General features: G+C 44.6%; 1 protein-coding gene across 1 annotated transcript; it reads left to right on the forward strand.

Moving 5' to 3' along the window:
* Positions 1–9960: 9960 nt before the first annotated feature.
* Positions 9961–14971, forward strand: LOC118207369 (Krueppel-like factor 11). The gene is made up of 4 exons (XM_035380865.1): positions 9961–10147; positions 11575–11811; positions 12579–13287; positions 14234–14971. The coding sequence occupies exons 1-4, from the start codon at positions 10097–10099 to the stop codon at positions 14512–14514; spliced, it is 1278 nt and encodes a 425-aa protein (XP_035236756.1). The 5' UTR covers positions 9961–10096; the 3' UTR covers positions 14515–14971.
* Positions 14972–17808: the final 2837 nt, after the last annotated feature.

Below are 17808 nucleotides of genomic sequence, written 5' to 3' on the forward strand. Positions count from 1 at the left end.
CTGGCTCAAAATAAGGAGCACTGGAGCACACGTTGCTCAGGGCAAAATACACTGTTTTAAGGAACAGGGTGGGACTGACGTTTTGAAATCTGCAACGTCTTCCTCAAGAAGAAAAACACAGAAATGAGTCATATAGGAAATGGCTGCCAAAGATCCAGGCTGCATTTTCCAAACCCCATACGTGTGTGCTTCAGCCCCAGTCCTGCTGACAGGAAACAGGCTCTCAAGCTGCAGCTGACCATGATTTCGTTGCAGCGTTCCTGTGTCCTTAAAAGCCCTCAGGACATGCTACCTCCTTTTCCTTGTGAAGTCCCGCTTTGGTAATTCTTCCTACATGACCTGAATACTATGCTGTGCAAGCACCACACAACTGGCTGTGTGTCTGGAGTATGGTCTCCAGAGAGATGGAGCAGAGCCAATCAGGGACCAGGATCCTGCTGCTGTCCATAGAGATGGGGTTACAGGTCCTGGCTCCACACCTGTCCAATCATTCCCCTTTAATGACCTCACCTGAGTGGGTGAGTTTATGGACTCAGCTCTAAGTGAAATCACTGTTCAGCAAAATAATGTGAAATGTATATATATATATGTGTGTGTGTGTGTGTGTGTGTGTGTGTGTGTGTGTGTGTTAAAACTTCATTTTATGAAACTGATGAAGCAAACAAACCACATAATATAGAATAGCATGTCACTAACCTACAGAAAAACATGAATTAACCTAAATGGTAGTACTGTTAGCCTCTATGTTTAGCTGTCTCAGAATTATCCTTTCCTCTGATTAAGGATTCTTATAATATTATTCCTCATATTGTGCAAATTATTTTTTTCAATTAATTTTTTTCTATATTCACTATCATAACCAATACATATATTTAATTTTCGTGTCTATATTATTTCCCTAAGTTGGGCTCTACAGACGCACATAATTCTGATTGGTTGTTGAACTTAACTTGCTCTGAATAAACCTGACCATACCTCACTACATGTATACCTGTACACTTACGATATCGTCATTAATTTTGTGCTTCAGAAGTTGGTGAATGCTTTTACAAAACTGAAAAAAAAAACATTTAAATAAAAATAAACACTATTTTTTAAAAATCTTTGATATGATAAGCTTTCACCTGTGGGACTTAGAAGACCATCTCTGGAGATAAGACAGTATAAAGTAGAATCACCCTTTGAATGATAGTTTAGCCCCAGATTATAAGGCTATATTGATGGTTTATCATGGCAGTGTGAACTGTGGTTTCTCGCAGCCTATATTTGCCAGTTCCACCAGAGGGAGCTGGCTGGCTGCCTTGGTGTTCTTGCAAGTCAAGGAGCTGTAGCACTGCTGAGGAAATTTCTCTCAGGTAACTGTAATCTTTCAGGTGAGTGGAGCATTCCTTTGTGTTCACTGTGGTAATGGTTTGACCCATTTTGCATAATGATGAAGTACAAAGTGTTGTTGATTCTGTGGGCAACTCTTGTCCTGTCATTAGTAACATTTTGACAGACATGGATGACAGCCCACGTGTCATTTTATGGGGAGTTTTAGAGCGTTCTGTACACTATAAGAGACAGTTCAGATAAACTGAGCTGGAATGAATGCCAAAACCAGGGCAGTAAAAATAGACAATAGGTACCGAGTCGCTGTGTGTGTGTGCATGGGGGCATGTGTGTGGTGTGTGTATGAGAGAGAGAGAATGAGAGAGAGCAAGCGAGCAGGAGAGAGAGAGAGAGAGAGAGAGAGAGAGAGAGAGAGAGCAAGCAAGACAGGGAGAGAGAGAGAGAGAGAGCAAGCAAGACAGGGAGAGAGAGAGAGAGAGGGAGAGAGAGAGAATGTGTGTGAGTGTGATTGGTGTTTGTGTACGAGCATGCACCAAAACCGCAAGAAAAGAAAAATCAAGTAATTCCAGGACTAGACAGGCTACAGTGTCCTGGGTGTGGGTATAATGTGTTCTCTCGACACTCTGTAGAACCTGATTGGTTGGTGCAGCTAGCCAATCACTGTCAGGAATACTGCCTTATTGGCAGGCCCAACAGGGTAACCTGTCCATACTCCCACTTATTGCCATGGTAACCATCTCTCAGGGATGGCATTCCCTCAGTCTATCCCCGTGGAATAGCCCCAGGCGTGCTGCTCCTGTGTCTGTGTTTCCAAGACAACAGCCAGCAAATTAGCTGCTAATGTAGCCTTGTGTAGAGGAAAATGGATCGTTTTTTGAAAATCTCAGAGCTTTGAAATCGCCTGAGTGTCATTGTGTGAGCATGTGTGTGTATGTATGTGGGTGTGTACATAGCTATATGCATATGCCTGTGAGTGGTGTTGAGATTGATGCTCTTATAAAGGGTAAAGCCTGTCTGGTGGTAAATTGAATTTATGATTCAGGGGCTAATGCATTTAGCCTCATTCATCTACAGGCACATTCACATATATTATACTTGCTCTGGTGTTTTAGCCTGCTATTATATTTAACTAATATCACACTGACCACAGTGCTACAGTCTGTCTTCTATATCAACCAAATGGCCACTGTGTACTGTGTATTTGCACTCTACATACACATAGTACATAGAGAGATGATTTAAGCAAAGGGTAGCTACCGTTTCTCACACATATGCACACGGTCACCCCAGAAGACACGACAGTATCGGCCGGTGGATGGCCTCAGCATTCTCCTAATTTCTGTAAACCCTGTAAATACATACACTCATACATGCACAAACATATGACTGCACACACACACACACACAAACATACGAATATGCATGTACATGCACAAATACTCATACTCTCATGAACAGGCATCCATTACATGAGAGTATAACCACCACAGACTCCGGATACATATAACTCAGCAGCATACAACCTGGCCAGTCCACCAAGCCAGTCCTTGTGGGGCAGTGACAGTATTGCTATAATTGGACTTGAATGACTGTTTGGAGGCCGTATGTGGTTCTTCATAAAGGAGGAGTACCAGACTGTCCCTGCTTGGAGACTTCAATCAATCAAAGCAGCTTGTCCTGCTCCCAAACAATTTCCACCAGCGAGTGATGACATGCAGCCATATCAAACCGTCAAAATCAGCTGACCACATTACTGTTCCAAGACTTTGTGAAACAAGAGCGCAGAACATTTGCATACAAAATACTGTTAATCTTTTGCCACTGTAAACACATCTTATGTTCAGATAAACTCGTTGAGGTGAATAAATCCTGTTTATCCGGAATTATCTCAAGATATTACGCTCTAAAGGTTATTTGTGGTTCTGACTGAGGTGACGAAATGGAGGAGGGGTCAGCTGGGATCAGGAAAGGGCACGTCCATGAGCTCCGCTGACCTCTGCCCTGTAAGGCTGCCGGTGGTGGACGGCTCCAAGACAAAACAGGAAGCAACGGCCTCAGGCAATTGGCCAATCGCACGTGGAAAGCACGCTCTCGTGCCCAAATTTGCGAGCAGCACTCTCAGTACTTTCGGTCTATTTGCACATAATGAGACATTGCAGTGTTATCTCAGGGATCGGTGCAAGCTGTTCTACCAAAAGCTACTTGCATAAATTCATAACCTAAAATATCAAAACAGGTCACAATGACAGACATTATGTCTTAGATCGGTTTCTGGGTTTTATGCAGATATGTTTAACTTTGAATCTGAAAGCAAGTTTTACTCGTATGTGAGAGATGGCTCAGTGCTGGGGTACCTGAAGTCATTGTTTTTGTTGTGTATCACAGCAGAACAGTGGCCAGAATCCAGTGCTGATAAGGGGGTCTGGTCTGATGACATGTTCTGTTTGTTCTGCTCACAGTGGTGGAACAGAGCTGCACTTCTGCATTTTTCTGTCTCTTGTGTTTGGCTGCTGAGTCAGCCCTTGTTTGTCTTCTCCGATACTAGCAGGCTTCTTACACAATGCGTGAGCTCCTAGTTCTATTTTTACTTTTGCAAGTGGAAGCACAGCACTCTTACTCACATGACGCCTGCAAGCAAAAGATTCCCACTCATGACCTCTGACCTAAAACACTAATGTTCACCTGCACACACACACTCTCTCTCTGTTGTTACATTTATTCCTAATGAAGTAATAATTGTGTTTAATAGGTCTTTTGTTAAGTTTTGCTCTTTGTTTCATCTTTCAGCTTATAAACACTCTTTGTACCCGTCAATTGGCTAATGCAACTTTTTAACCACTCACCCATCAAAGATTTTATTCATGAGCTTAAGGAGATGAAGAACAGCATGTTAATCCCCGCCTTAGCTTGAGGCAAGTCAGAATGGTTTAAACTGCAGAATTTTTAAGTAAACACAATGAAAATTCGATCATATAGACCTGAACTGACTTAAACAGTGCAACATGCCAAAAGGCTTGGCAATCTGCCCGCAGTGAGTTACATTGTGGCTTTTAATTGGTTTTCTAATTACGGTTGTAAATACGTTACAAAAAAGTGTGGTGCTACATAAACAAGAATTACAGGGACTTGTCCTCTGTTTTCAAAGGCACGTGTAATTGCCAGTCATGGCCGAATTCTTGAATGAACCTGGGCCAAATCCAGGCCAACCCCAGCAAACGGCTGAGGGAAGTATGCCGGTGAAACATGAGACAGGATACAGACCCGCACTGTCTCTGGTGGGCTGCCTTGACTTTCCCGCCTCCTCCCTGCCCCGAGCCCCCAGCTGCCCTGTCCTCTCACCCAGATTGCTCCCTGTTCCGGCTCTCTTGGGAAAGTCCAGGTCATTTGTGTGCTTCACTGAATGCTGGGCCTTTCCCTCTTTCCTTCAGGAGTTTAGTCAGACATGTGTGTGCGTGTGCATGCGTGTGTGCGTGCGTGCGTGCGTGGGCCTTTCCCTCTTTCCTTCAGGAGTTTAGTCAGACATGTGTGTGCGTGTGCATGCGTGTGTGTGTGCGTGCGTGCGTGCGTGCGTGTGCGTGTGTGCGTGTGCATGTGTGTGTGTGCGTGCGTGTGCATGCGTGTGCGTGTGCATGCGTGTGTGTGTGCGTGCGTGCGTGCGTGTGCGTGTGTGTGTGCATGCGTGTGTGTGTGCGTGCGTGCGTGCGTGTACGTGTGTGTGCTTGTTTTACATGCTTTTATTTTAGTCATATTATCTCCCAATTTCCAATTTGGGTGTTTGTGTTCATTTCAGTATTCAGGAAGGCACAGACAAACACATACTCTCCTCCTCAAAAATATGATGTCAGGCCACTGTTTTTTTTACTCCAAAGAGAACCAGTAAAGCTAGCGCTGATCTCAAATGTCGGAAAGTTTTTTTCTTACAAGCAGGGAACAATACATACTGTAGCAGCTACAGGCATTCCTGGGGGTTTCCAGCTTACAAATTAGACATATTTTCACAGGGACGTTTGCAGAAGTGTGACATAGTTTATGCACATCTCCTCTTGCTATTTGCTTTTAACCAGCCTTCACCGAGTAGTTGCGAATGGCTAGAAATATTTGGTTATGTCCCAACAGTGGGCGAGTTCTGAACTGCATTGCTTCAATCAGACACTTCATCTGTCACCAGGCTTTGGAAGTCCAGTCAGTTGAAATCCCCTGGGTGACACTATGGCCATTTGTTGTGTGTATGTTTGTGTGTGTGTATGTGTGTGTGTGTGTGCATGTGTGCATGTGTGCATGTGTGCATGTGTCTGTGTAGAGCATGTGCATGTGTTTACATGGAGTATGTGTGTTTGTAGTTTGTGTTTAGAGCGTGTGGGTATGTGTGTGTTTAGGTGGAGTATTTGTTTGTAGTTTCTGTGTACTCTGTGTATTGTGTGTGTGTGTGTGTGTGTGTGTGTGTGTGTGTGTGTGTGAACATGAGTGTGTATGGTCTGAGGTAATATGGCATATAATCTTTCATCAGAAAGAAACGTTGAACTCTAAGTCTCCTTTATTGCACAGATTAACAAAATGTTAATGTGCACATACAATGAACCAATCATGCATAGAGATACTACCCACATACCGATATACATAAAAGACTAGAACATAGCTTTGTGGACAATCCGCCTTATACCTTCTTGTTCCCGGTGAGGCAAATGGCTTTGCTTTGGCTAACAAAAACTTACACAACACAACATGGACCATAAATGAAAAGTGCATGAAGATGAAAATACCACCTAAACAATAATCCACTCCCTTACTAGATTCAAGCCCCCCTCCTATCTGTCTGTAGCTATTACCCAGTGAACATCACCTAATATTTTGTCAACGGGGGTTTGTGTGGGACCTAACAGCTACCGTTCGAGGAAAAGCCAGACTTACTGTGAAAGTCAAATCCTTCTGACTCAAGGGAGCATGAATATTTTCTTTCAACTGGTGCAAGTAGCCCTCTTTCCAACCCCCACAGAACAAGCCCAGCTCCAGTGTTCTGAAGGAAAAGAGCATCCCCTCCCCCTCCTGCCACTCCCTAAGCTGAGCTGCTGCCATACACTCAAGGAACCTCCCTCTCCAGACTACCCATGGATGGAGGGACTGGTTAGGGCCTCCCTCAGATCATCCAGCACCCTCTGACAGACACAAACAAATCTGTAGCCTCAATCGCTACCCATCAGTTCTGAAGTAAGGGGCCTTGGTGAGGCCTGCTCTCTCCTGGCCAGACCTCACAGTGGCCAGACTGCTACACAGAGTGCCAGTAAAGCCCACCCCTCCAAACACAACATCTCTTCAATGTTTTCCCTGTTTTTCTCTGCAACTCAGAATGCCCAATCGCATAGGCTACATTCACATTCATGCTGCGATCTCTGCTGCCAAGGCGGGAGAGTGTAGATAAGCATACCCGCTCCTCCAAAACACATGATGTTGCCAGCGGCCTCTTTTTGCATACAGCAGCCCACAAGCAGAGCTTGCATGGTATGTGTCAGAGATTGAGCAGCTTCGTCCAGCAGACTGTCGGCACCTGATAGACCAGTAGGAGTGCCAGAGAGCAATGAGATGCAGATCCTGAACCTTCCCTAACTTTAAAATCCTTTAAAATCTGTATTCTGTTACAAACATTACAGTTAATCCTGTCTTCCACATTGATTGGCCGGTTTGGTGTGATTTGTCACATTTCTGTGAGAGTCCCTGTCAAGGAGCACATCCATTTGTGGCTCTGTGACAGTGATCTTTCATAGGTAAGGTCACAGAGAAGTGATCTTCATCACTGGTCCTGGCAGACCACAGGGTTTGCTGACTTCTGTTTTTGCCTCAATATCAGCAACCAATTCAGACCCAAGAAAGCTGATGAAGTGACTTAATTGTGTAATCGACTGCTTTAATTGATTAATTAAGTTCAGAGTAACAACAAAAACCAGCAGATCCTGCGGCCCGCCAGGAACAGGAATGAAGACCTTACCCAAGAAAGACTAGAGGAGAATTTTTGGGATTCCTATTATAAATGACAATTTTTTTCACTACACAGCACTAAAGGTAGATGCTAAACTAAATACCAAAAACTAGTTCAGTCATTCTAACATGAATGTTCAGTTCATCATGCACAGTCATTTGAAGGTGGTGCCCTGTTTCTTCAAAAGCAAAGGCTGTGGCTGTAGTGTGTTGCCACCTGCCTGTTCCAAGAAATTCTATTTACAAACCGGAGATATTAGCTCTGTTGCTGGCCATCTGCGAAGAGGAGATGCCAATTGCGTGCAAGTTGAACAGGAGATACCAATGCTGTTGCTATTAAAGAAGAGATATCAGCACTCCAGCTGGTCGGTCATAAACAGGGGATACAAGCACTGTGGCCAGTTAACAGGAACTGTTAGCGCAGTGGTTGTTCAATAAACATCACAGATATCAGCACCGCGGCTGGAACCACTCCCCCTTACGTTTTAACAGAAGTGAGTGTTTGTTCCCGAGTCTAACATATTCCTCTTTCGCTCCCTGCTGCTGCTCAGAGGCGGAAAAACAGCCCCGGTTGATATATTTACTCCCACCAGAGCCACTCCCACACTCCCCACCTACCATGACCTCTTCTGGAGCTCTTCCCAGTAAGAGCTGGCAGTGAGGGGTGTATGTAGTAACCTTTCCTCCAGTTCCCCCGCCGGGGTTCATTCAGTTTGTTTCCACTAGCAATCTCTCCCCTCCCACTCGTAGCCCAAGCTGTACTCTCCAGCCAGCTATCCCTAACTGCAGGGTCACGGCCACCTGCACCAGCAATTCCGCCAATCCCCCTTGGACCTAGGCTTGGACCTAGGTGCTTTCCAAAATGGCTGCTTCTCTTTGCAGTGTTTGTCCAAGTTCTTCTGCTTTCAAATATCAAATAGAATTGTGTGCACACCTTATGTCTCTTAAAAACACATACATGATATTACAGGAAATAAAAACTGGTTAAAAAGTAACAAAACAGCTGTTGTTGAGGCTCTGATTTCTGACTAAAGGGATGCTCATTTAATTTGTTCTATTTTGAGGTTTACACAAATGAGTTTCCAAAACCTTTTTGTCATTTCTCATTGTGACAGGGCACCTGAGTTATTTACAATAATGGCATGATTCTTTTCAAAGGTTATTAAATGCAGGTCATGGTATTAATGGGAAACGCATGACTTGAATACCCCCTCTGCAAAACAGACAACAACATGGAATTGACTATGAGCTAATTTTACACATGTAATTGTATATCAGGGCATGTGCTTTTCGACATGAAGTTGAATGCATCTTTGCTTGGGCCTCAGATGGTCTTTGTTTACACCCAGCATTCCCAGAACAGAAAGGATGACCGTAACCAAAGCCACTGCGCCTGTAGGGCGGCGGTTTCTCCCATCAGATCTCATGGAATTATAATTTATGGTGCTTGTCATCTGTAGGGGCTACCAGTAGGCTATGTGTGGTACTGAATTTGGTAAAATGCATGCTTCTGAAATTTTTCTTTTGTCTGGTAAAAACACTGGGTTCCTTTTGATGCGTTCATGTGCAACAAAGAGATGAAGCTGTCCCTGTTTCTCCGAGGCTCACCTCAGAATTCCTTGAAGGATGGCTGTTTACAACCCTACTGAACGGAGTCATCGGGTTCAAAGCCAAATGGGGGGGAGGGGGTGGGAGGGGATAAGAGGCTGTCTCCATGTGGCTGCTCCCTGTCTCCCAACACTTGATTTACATGTAACGGGAGAACAAGCCCTTTTTATCATATGTTAGGTTTTACCAGTGTTGCTGCTGCCATAATCACATTTAGAGTGTTTACGTTTTCACCGGCTGGTTAAAAAATATATAGAGATGTTTTTTGTGAGCACAAACATGGTTCCCTTGCTCTTCCTCTATCTGCTTGATGGGAATGTGTAATAGTTTAATGTTGTGATGTAATGAGCCTGTGTATGGGGGAGGGGTACTTCAGGCATCGGGAGCCTGCAGGATCATAGCTGGAGAAAGGGAATCAAGTGTTTGTTTTTCATTGCAACATAGGGCTACAGTGGATAATGTAGTCAATCTATAACAATTTTATACATTCTTTTCTAAAAAAAAAATAATATGAGAAAATCAATTATTGCTGAAGCTGATGACACCCCACTGTTTATGCTTCTGAACGTTAGCTTTATACCGTTGAATAACAAAAACATGTTGATCATTTAAAGTGTACTGAGCTTAATAAAAACGGTGTTTTCAGTCATACTTCTGTACTCATATGCATGTGTTACGTGTTGCTGTGCAATCGTAAAACAGCTACAAGCTTTATTATTCTGTTGCACATAATTATTACTAAGGAGCCGCCGCGCTTTGTGCGCGCGCTTTACCGGCAACATTGAACCAGACGTAAGCTCACTATTGCGCCTGTTCAGCGCCGCGACCTTTCCCCCAGTTTTCATTCCCGCAGTTCAACGGGTTTATTCTAACACCGCTGACTCCCCCGATACGCCCTCCAACAGCCACGCACCCTGTTTCCTCCAATAGCCCTCCGATCACGCACTGATCACGCGCTTTCTTCTGTGCCATTGGGCGACGTTCTATCCGCGGTAGTTTCTGATTGGTAACATGTTGCCACCCGCCAGACTACTCCGAATTTTGTTTTCCTTTTTTTCTTTGCACAGCTGAGGTTGGACTCTGTTGGCAAGAGCGAATTTAAATCCGTGCTCAGTGTCTACTGAGTGGCTGTGTTGTTGCCGTCTTTGTTCCATTGTTTCCCGATAGATTGAGATATTTTGTCCAAATGCAGACTGTTACAACTCCTCAGAATTCAAAGATGAGAGAGATACCCTGGGTAAGAACATTTTGAAACCTTGTGCTTCTGAATTGTGTACGTCGTTATCGAGTTAACTATTCAGTTTCTTGCGGGTATGTATGTATAGATCTATCTGTTATGGTCAATTATCCAGGTAGCTAGCTGCCCAGCTATTGTAGTTTTTGGGTGTCTTTTCAATATTTTTACTGGTCAGCAGAATTGGAATGGATACGTTTTCAGAATTGCAGAAAGCCAGATGCGTATAGCTCGTTTACCTAAACTAGCTGTTATCTAGTTGTAAACGTCAGTGACACCATCAGTCTTTAAGAATGATGCTAGACAGTGTGCCAATGTTTGGTATAATAGCTCGCTTGTTTGCAAATTTAGTAGTACGAACAGTTAATGGTAGGAATCGGTAATTTAGTCTAGCCGACTAGGCTGCTGGATTTGGGGTTATGTTAGGATAACGGCATTGTCTGTACCAGTTTGTGTATAGGATAGGAGGCAAGTAGCGAGCTTGCTTACTTATTGAGAGCTGCTAGATATTTTTTTGATTTGATTGCTAGCCTGCTAGTTAACCTTGCCTAACACCACTTGCTGTATAGCTAACTAGCAGTCCTGTTGTTATGTCGGTTGCTTTAGATTAATTTGAAAATGAGCGGTTGTGAATGTAGCCTATTCAAAAGCAGTCTGAGGCAAAAATGCTCTACCCACTCAGTTAGTGTTAACAAATAACGCATATAATAAATACGTATAAGTTCTCTTAGACTTGTTATATGAGAACCACTTGTGCTTGCGCAGTGGTATGATCATTAGGATGCTGTCTCACTGTTGACATCTGAACAAAGACAGGCAGACGTAGCTACGTAACCCATGTGCTGTTAGTAACGTCTGACGTGATGCATTTTACCTGCAGAGTAGTGGCGAACGTTAGTTCTGAACTTACTGGTGCACATGCTGCGTTTCGGTCTGCGTATAGATGTCCCGCTGGGCTGGTTGTGATGGACGGCACTGTTTGTTCTATATTTGGCCGTGGGAGGTTCCCTTGTTTGTAGTTGACAGCTACGTGAGACTTGGGTGTAACCGCATAGCGGCTGTTCCGTAGCCCCATTTGCCCAGCGTAGTGCCAGGAAAGCTGCGGCGCATTTCGCTGTTCGGTAGGAATACGCCACGGGCTACATAGTATCGCCAATTTCTATTTTGTTTCCAGTTTAATCGCGCTTTATTTAATTGGTTTATTTGATTTTAAAAAATGTCCTCATTATAATTGAATGGCGCTCCGGGAAAACATAACTAGGAAGCGCTTGCATACGCCGATGTAGATTTAACTTAAGTAAAACGCGAATTAATCCTTAACACTGTCATTCCATCAATGAGCTAGCTGTTGCAGATATTGGCTGGTTTCTTGTGATTTACAGTTGCGTGAAACTGGTGCCATTATGTTATGGTATTTCCCTCTTTCTCAGTCAGAGCTTACGGACTCCTGCGGGTTGATCATGCACAGGAAGAGGCGGGGCAATGCGCGGTCTTGCAGAAGCCTTCAGGAACACAATGACCTGGAAGCAGCAGAGGCCCTGGTGTGCATGAGCGGCTGGGGTCAGAGGTCACAACGCCCCCTCACCCCCACCTCCGACTCATGCGACTCCCTCATTCAGGCCGACCCTGCCGAACCCCCCAAGGACTTTGTCTCCTTCTCCTCCCTGGTAAGCACCACCCCCGCTCCCCCCTCGCCCCACCACCACCACCACCACCACCACCACCAGCCCAGTGAGCAGGGCTGGTGTTTGATCTGTAAACAATGTTGGTCTGAGCTGAACAGGTAAACCCACAGGCAAGGCCCACAGTGCTTTATCAAGCCTTCAACTGTTTGCAGTAAAAACCCTCAAGGTTTATGGCGGCCGGGGTTAGATAAGAGAAGGGTCCTTGCGTTCATCACTTTGCCTCTAGCTGTACACTGTCTGCTTAGTAACGGCCTTATGTCACTCTGAACTGAGCAACCCTCAGTCAGCTGCCTTTCCTGCCACTTGCAGCTGTATCCACTGTAAATGTTAAAAAAACACAAAGGAACTTAACATAAGGTTGAAGGAACTTAACTTCAAGGCTGATGTAGGACTGGGTTTTATCTTCATCATTTTATCTTGAGTGGCCCTGGTTGGCACGGTGACCATTTGCACTCTTTTTCCTAAGCATGGTTGGCATGGTGACTGACCATGTACATTCTCCACATTAACTTCATATATCAGGCTCATGACCTTACAGTATTATGAGCCTGACCGGGTCCACGACCTGATGTGAGATAAGTCAGCCTGACGTCCAGGGATGTTGAGGGCTCCAGGCCCTGGTTGTTATGACAACTGACTGAGTGCTTTTCTGTTATAGGCCTTGTTGGCATGGCGATTGCCTGTGCGCTCTCTGTTGTAGTCCAGTCTGTCATGGAGATTGACCATCTCTCCCTCTCTCCCTCTTCCAGTGCATGACTCCTCCTCACAGCCCCAGCTCCGCAGAGACCTCCCCCCTGGCCACCTCTGCCCCCCAGGGCAAGGCGTCTCCCGGTCTGTCTCATAGCTGCAAAAGACTCTGCCCCGCCCCGTCTGCCACGCTCCCTGTCCAGAGACCGCCCGACACCCCGCCCTGCAGAGCCATGGCGACCAGCGTCATCCGCCACACGGCCGACAGCTCCCCCTGCCACCACATTCCGACGGCCGCCGCCCAGCCCTGCGCCCGCCTCGCGGCCCCTCCCCCCCCAAAAGCACGGGACGCTGACACGCCCGCCCCCCTGCCCCCTCCTCCCATGTCCAGCCATCCGATCATCTGCCAGGTGGTGCCCGTGGCGGGCCAGCCGGGCATGATCTCGGCGTTCATGCAGACGCCGGTCCGGACTTCGGCGCACGGCATGAAGCCGCTCCTGCCGCAGCCCTTCCTGGTGGGCTCCCCGGTGATGCTGGTGGTGCCCCCCTCGTCCGTGTCCCCGGCCTCTCATTGCGCGCAGACTGTGGTGACTCTGGGCAGCTCCAAGCTGCTGCCCCTGGCCCCCGCCCCCGTCTACCTGCCCTCGGGACAGAGCGCCTCCGCGCACCTGGACTTCTCCCGCCGCCGCAACTACGTCTGCAACTTCCCCGCCTGCCGGAAGACCTACTTCAAGAGCTCTCATCTCAAAGCGCACCTCAGAACTCACACAGGTAGGTCGCGTCCTTAAAGTGCACTGCCTCACGTGAGGCCTTTTGCTGAGGGATGTTTAACACCTCAAGTGAAACCATTCAATGATCTGTGGCAGTTTGTTTTGGAAAATTCTTTGAAAAGAACAACCTTAAGTCCCTTTCACACATGGAACCCACAACATTGCTGGGTTGAATTGTCCTGGTTAGGTAGTGGTCTTCTCCGTTCACATATAGGTCATCTATACAGAAAATTTGCGTGTCAAGCCTGTTCACACATGCCTTGACAGTTCTGGATGGTTTAGGAAAGGCAGGATGGACGTAGATCCCTGGGGCCTTCCCCCTCCCCCACTTTGGGAAAACATGAAATAGCCCCCCCCCCCCCCCCCCCTTCCACACCACCAATATTATCATGTTGTATTGGGTGGTACTGTTAGTGTCCCCTCCAAACAAATCAGAAAGAAAATGTCTCATCCCCCTCAGTTCATCTCTAAAACAGCGAGATATTTCGCTGAATAAATAGTTTTGGCAGAGAAGTAAATTCTGCCATCACAACAGTTGAAGAGTGATAGTTTTATGGAAACGTTGCTGCTTTTGTTCACACTAGAGCCACTGCGGACGATTTCCATAAATTTGGACTTTCATAAGTCTTGAGCCGGCAAACTGGAAGAAAGTCGTGTGCGGAAAATGGACTACGGCTCCTGTTCGCGTATCAATTCGTCGCAGAATATTGCTGGAACATTTAGGGGTTAGGCGGCGCGCGTGGAAGGGGCTAAAGTAGGTATAGTTCCACAAAGGAATGGGGTGTAGGAGAAATAGCTGTGCGACGAAATGAATGCTGAATGTTTTTTTGCGGTAAGAATGAGGTGAGGGTTCAGCATGGATGAACAGCCGCTGTTTGCCCCTGGCTAAATGGTGCTAGCGCAGGTATGTGACTCGACCTGTCTGTCTGTCTCTCTCTCTCTCTCAGGTGAGAAGCCCTTCAGCTGCAGCTGGGAAGGCTGCGATAAGAAGTTTGCGCGCTCGGACGAGCTGTCGCGGCACCGGCGCACCCACACGGGTGAGAAGAAGTTCGTGTGCCCTGTGTGCGACCGCCGCTTCATGCGCAGCGACCACCTGACCAAGCACGCCCGCCGACACATGTCCACGAAGAAGGTCCCCACCTGGCAGACCGAGGTCCGCAACCTCAACAAGATGGCCGCCGCCAAGACGCCGGCGCCCGTCAGCATTCTAGTACCTGCCTCAAATTAGCCACACTACCCCCCCCCCCCCCCCCCCCCCCCCCCATTCCCTCTCTCCTATGGGACTCCTCTCACTCAAAACCACCCTGGGAGAAAGGCTATAACACACTCATGGGATAAAAAAACCACACATGCACTGGACTTGAATCTTTCTTTTATGCTCATTTGTACTTTTTGAAAAGGACTTTTTTTTGTTTACTATCATGTTTTACAAAGTTGTAATGTATGCACTCTTTGCCAAAGCCTTTGAAGTTTGTCGGTTACGGTCTGTCTTTCTGTATGTTTATATATTTGTACATATCAATATCTGTTTGAATGTATTGTGTATCCTAAACAGCATTTATTTACAGAATAATGAAAATGTTATTGATATATGGAAAATACTTAAGTGAACAGTAATCCACACTGTGATAATAATGTAACATTTCACTTTGGGTATTATTTAATAAACATTTGTAATAAAAACACTGTATTTTTCATCACTTGTCAAAACTTGGGCTTCCAAGGTTAGGAATCTGCTGTACCTGCTCAACTGATACTGTTCTGTGTTCTAACTCGTTTGGAGGAGGGCAGGTTTCCCTCAAGGCTTCCCAGGTTGCCAGTGTCTCCACAAATGCAGGGTTATGTGAATAATTAATATGGGAAGTTTGAGAGTAAAAGAGGTAAAAGAGAAAAAAAATGAAGGGGGGGGGGGGGTATGGTTACATTTCTATGGGAATCTTTTGGAGATTTGGGGAAGTTAAAACGAGCATCTGACAAAACAGCGCAACTGGTCTGCTCTTTGCGTCATTTTTAAGTCAGCTAAAAGTCCCCCTTCAGAATTTGCTGAATCGCTGCTGGTCAAACGAAACCGCTGTGCTCTGCTCAGGAGTTTTACTTCCTCGCAGCTCTCACAAAAAAATAGCTTTTGGTGAAAAAAAAAATGCAAATTAAAAATTTGGAGGATATTGTATAGTTTTAGAAGGTGAGTGGAGGCAGGGCAGAGCTGTTGTACCATTTGTTAGCATTTCCAGAATTTGTGCTCTTAACGCACAACGCACATCTCACGACCTATATTGTGTTCCCTTCGAGTCACGCCAGTGGGTAGACACTGAATAACAAGGCGTTTCAGAAATTATTTAGTTTACTACGGTCGTTTTTTTCCCGACAGCACAATGTTTACAGTCTAGAGGCAGTTATTTCCCGTATCCCCCTGACACCCAGTAACAACGTTTTCCCCAATCATATTGTAGAAAGGCGGAGCCATAAAGGGGTGTGACCAATCAGCTCTCTTGCTAGATGCCCGCCCATTGCCTTACTGACCGATATACAGAGGACGCAAAAAAAATGCCTGCATACAGATTGTGCTCTTTTATACGGCGCGAGAGCGCCACGGAGTGGCGTGTGAATAGAAGCGACACCACACAATTAGTATTAGTACACAATATTTCTACTTCACAGCACAATGTTTAAACGTGTTTTTTGTGTGTGAGTGTGCCATACGAATGAAACGCATAATCGATATCCTGTTTCCTGCAACTATGCTCCAGATATTGTAGAAATAATGGACAAAATATATTTTCAACGGACAAAAGCCCTTGTACAAAACAAATGTAGGCTACAGCAAATCATAACACACTCAGTATGCGTACATATAAACTAGCATAAATTAACTCAAATTTGGGCCACATGAGTTTCCACAACTTATTAGGCTATTAGACTGTTATTAGTAATAACAATAAATACAATTATATTTTTGATTCGAAAGAACGTTACGTTGCGGAACTACAAAAATACAAACAGCAAAAAAAAAAACAAAAAAAAAAACAAACAAACAAACAAAAAAAAAAACAATATGAAATAAGAAATTAAGGAAATAAAAATTATTTCATACATCAATTATGAACCAAGAAACGTTTATATAGAAATCTGGTATAAACACGTTTCCATTAGTTTGTCCAAGTCAGCTTTCGAAAGCACTTAAAACCTAAATATTCCTACCTGCCACTCAATTCTAAATGGATTATTTTAGAGAAAAGTGGTACAACGTGATTTGAGCATGTCTCATTTGTTCAATGAACCATTTGCACGTTCAGGCAGCGAAGTAGCAGGTTGAGTTTTGGAGTCTACGAACTGTAACTGTACCCAGTTTCATTACTGTAAATTTAGACAACTCGTCTTAGTGCTGTAAAACGTCTTCCTTTTTTGTACTTTCTTGAATTGCCAGGTCCGCGTATACCATTCTCTGATTTCGGGCAAAAATAAGTAGTGTGCACGAATTACTGTTGATACTACATAATGTAATTTTAAATAACAAATTTAGTAATATAACAGATATTTTACTGTACTGTCCTGTAAGTTACACAGGAATATAAATTAAAATCATGACAGTCAACGAAAGATTAATGTAGTTCACAACACCAATGTTGCAGAAACACTGAGCAGGCCAGCTGTGTGGCAAACATAAATAATTGGTCAGATATTCTCTTCAACTTGCGACATCAAAAAGGTTTCTAATGAGTTGCCGGCTGTTCAATGACATGTAGGCTATGGGACATTCAAGGTATAGGTAGGCCTATTCAGCATTGGGGGGTTTATGGTCAAAGTTTTTTTTTAAAAAGGTGCTGAGAAAAATATTTGCCCCCTCCCTGATTTCCTCTATTATTTCTTAATTGCCACACTGATGGTTTCAGGTCTTTAGACAAAATGTAATATTAGACAAAGGGAAACTGAGTAAACACAAAACACATTTTTGAAATGATTATTTATTGTATTTAATGAAAAAGTAATCAAACACCCATTTATGACCCATATAAAAATAAATATTAAAAATGTTTTTTAAATAATCGGGTAATATACATATGTGCAATCTGTATAGGAAGTGCATATTTTTGCTTTAGACTACAAACCCCAGAATTCTCAGTAGCAGCCACTGTTAAAGCCGGCAGGTCATCAGAAACAGAAACTTGTCTATATATCAAAATATACTTTGTTACACACAAAAACCATCAGAGCCAATTGCTTACATACACTAACACTAAAATATATATTTTTAAAAAGTGAACTATCCCTTTAATGTCATTTAAAATAATACAAAATACCTGGACATACAGATTCCTGCCTCTCACCCAATGCACGCAGGGATAGGCTCCAGCACCCCCCGCGACCCTGCTCAGGTTAAGCAGGTATAGATAATGGATGGATGGATGGATGGACATACAGAATTCAGTCTTATTCTAGACTGGTGACATTTAGAATTGTATGCATCTCCTTAAAACAAAGCCACAATAGTCATTTTGCATCCCAGTTACATATTACAGATTTT

The sequence above is a fragment of the Anguilla anguilla genome, chromosome 1 (genome assembly GCF_013347855.1).
Source record: "Anguilla anguilla isolate fAngAng1 chromosome 1, fAngAng1.pri, whole genome shotgun sequence".
NCBI lineage: Eukaryota > Metazoa > Chordata > Actinopteri > Anguilliformes > Anguillidae > Anguilla > Anguilla anguilla.

Coding starts and splice junctions, on each gene's coding strand:
- LOC118207369 (XM_035380865.1), top strand. CDS start 10,097: ATGCAGACTGTTACAACTCCTCAGAATTCAAAGATGAGAGAGATACCC. Junction 10,148..11,574: donor AGATGAGAGAGATACCCTGG/GTAAGAACATTT, acceptor CCTCTTTCTCAG/TCAGAGCTTACGGACTCCTG. Junction 11,812..12,578: donor TTGTCTCCTTCTCCTCCCTG/GTAAGCACCACC, acceptor TCCCTCTTCCAG/TGCATGACTCCTCCTCACAG.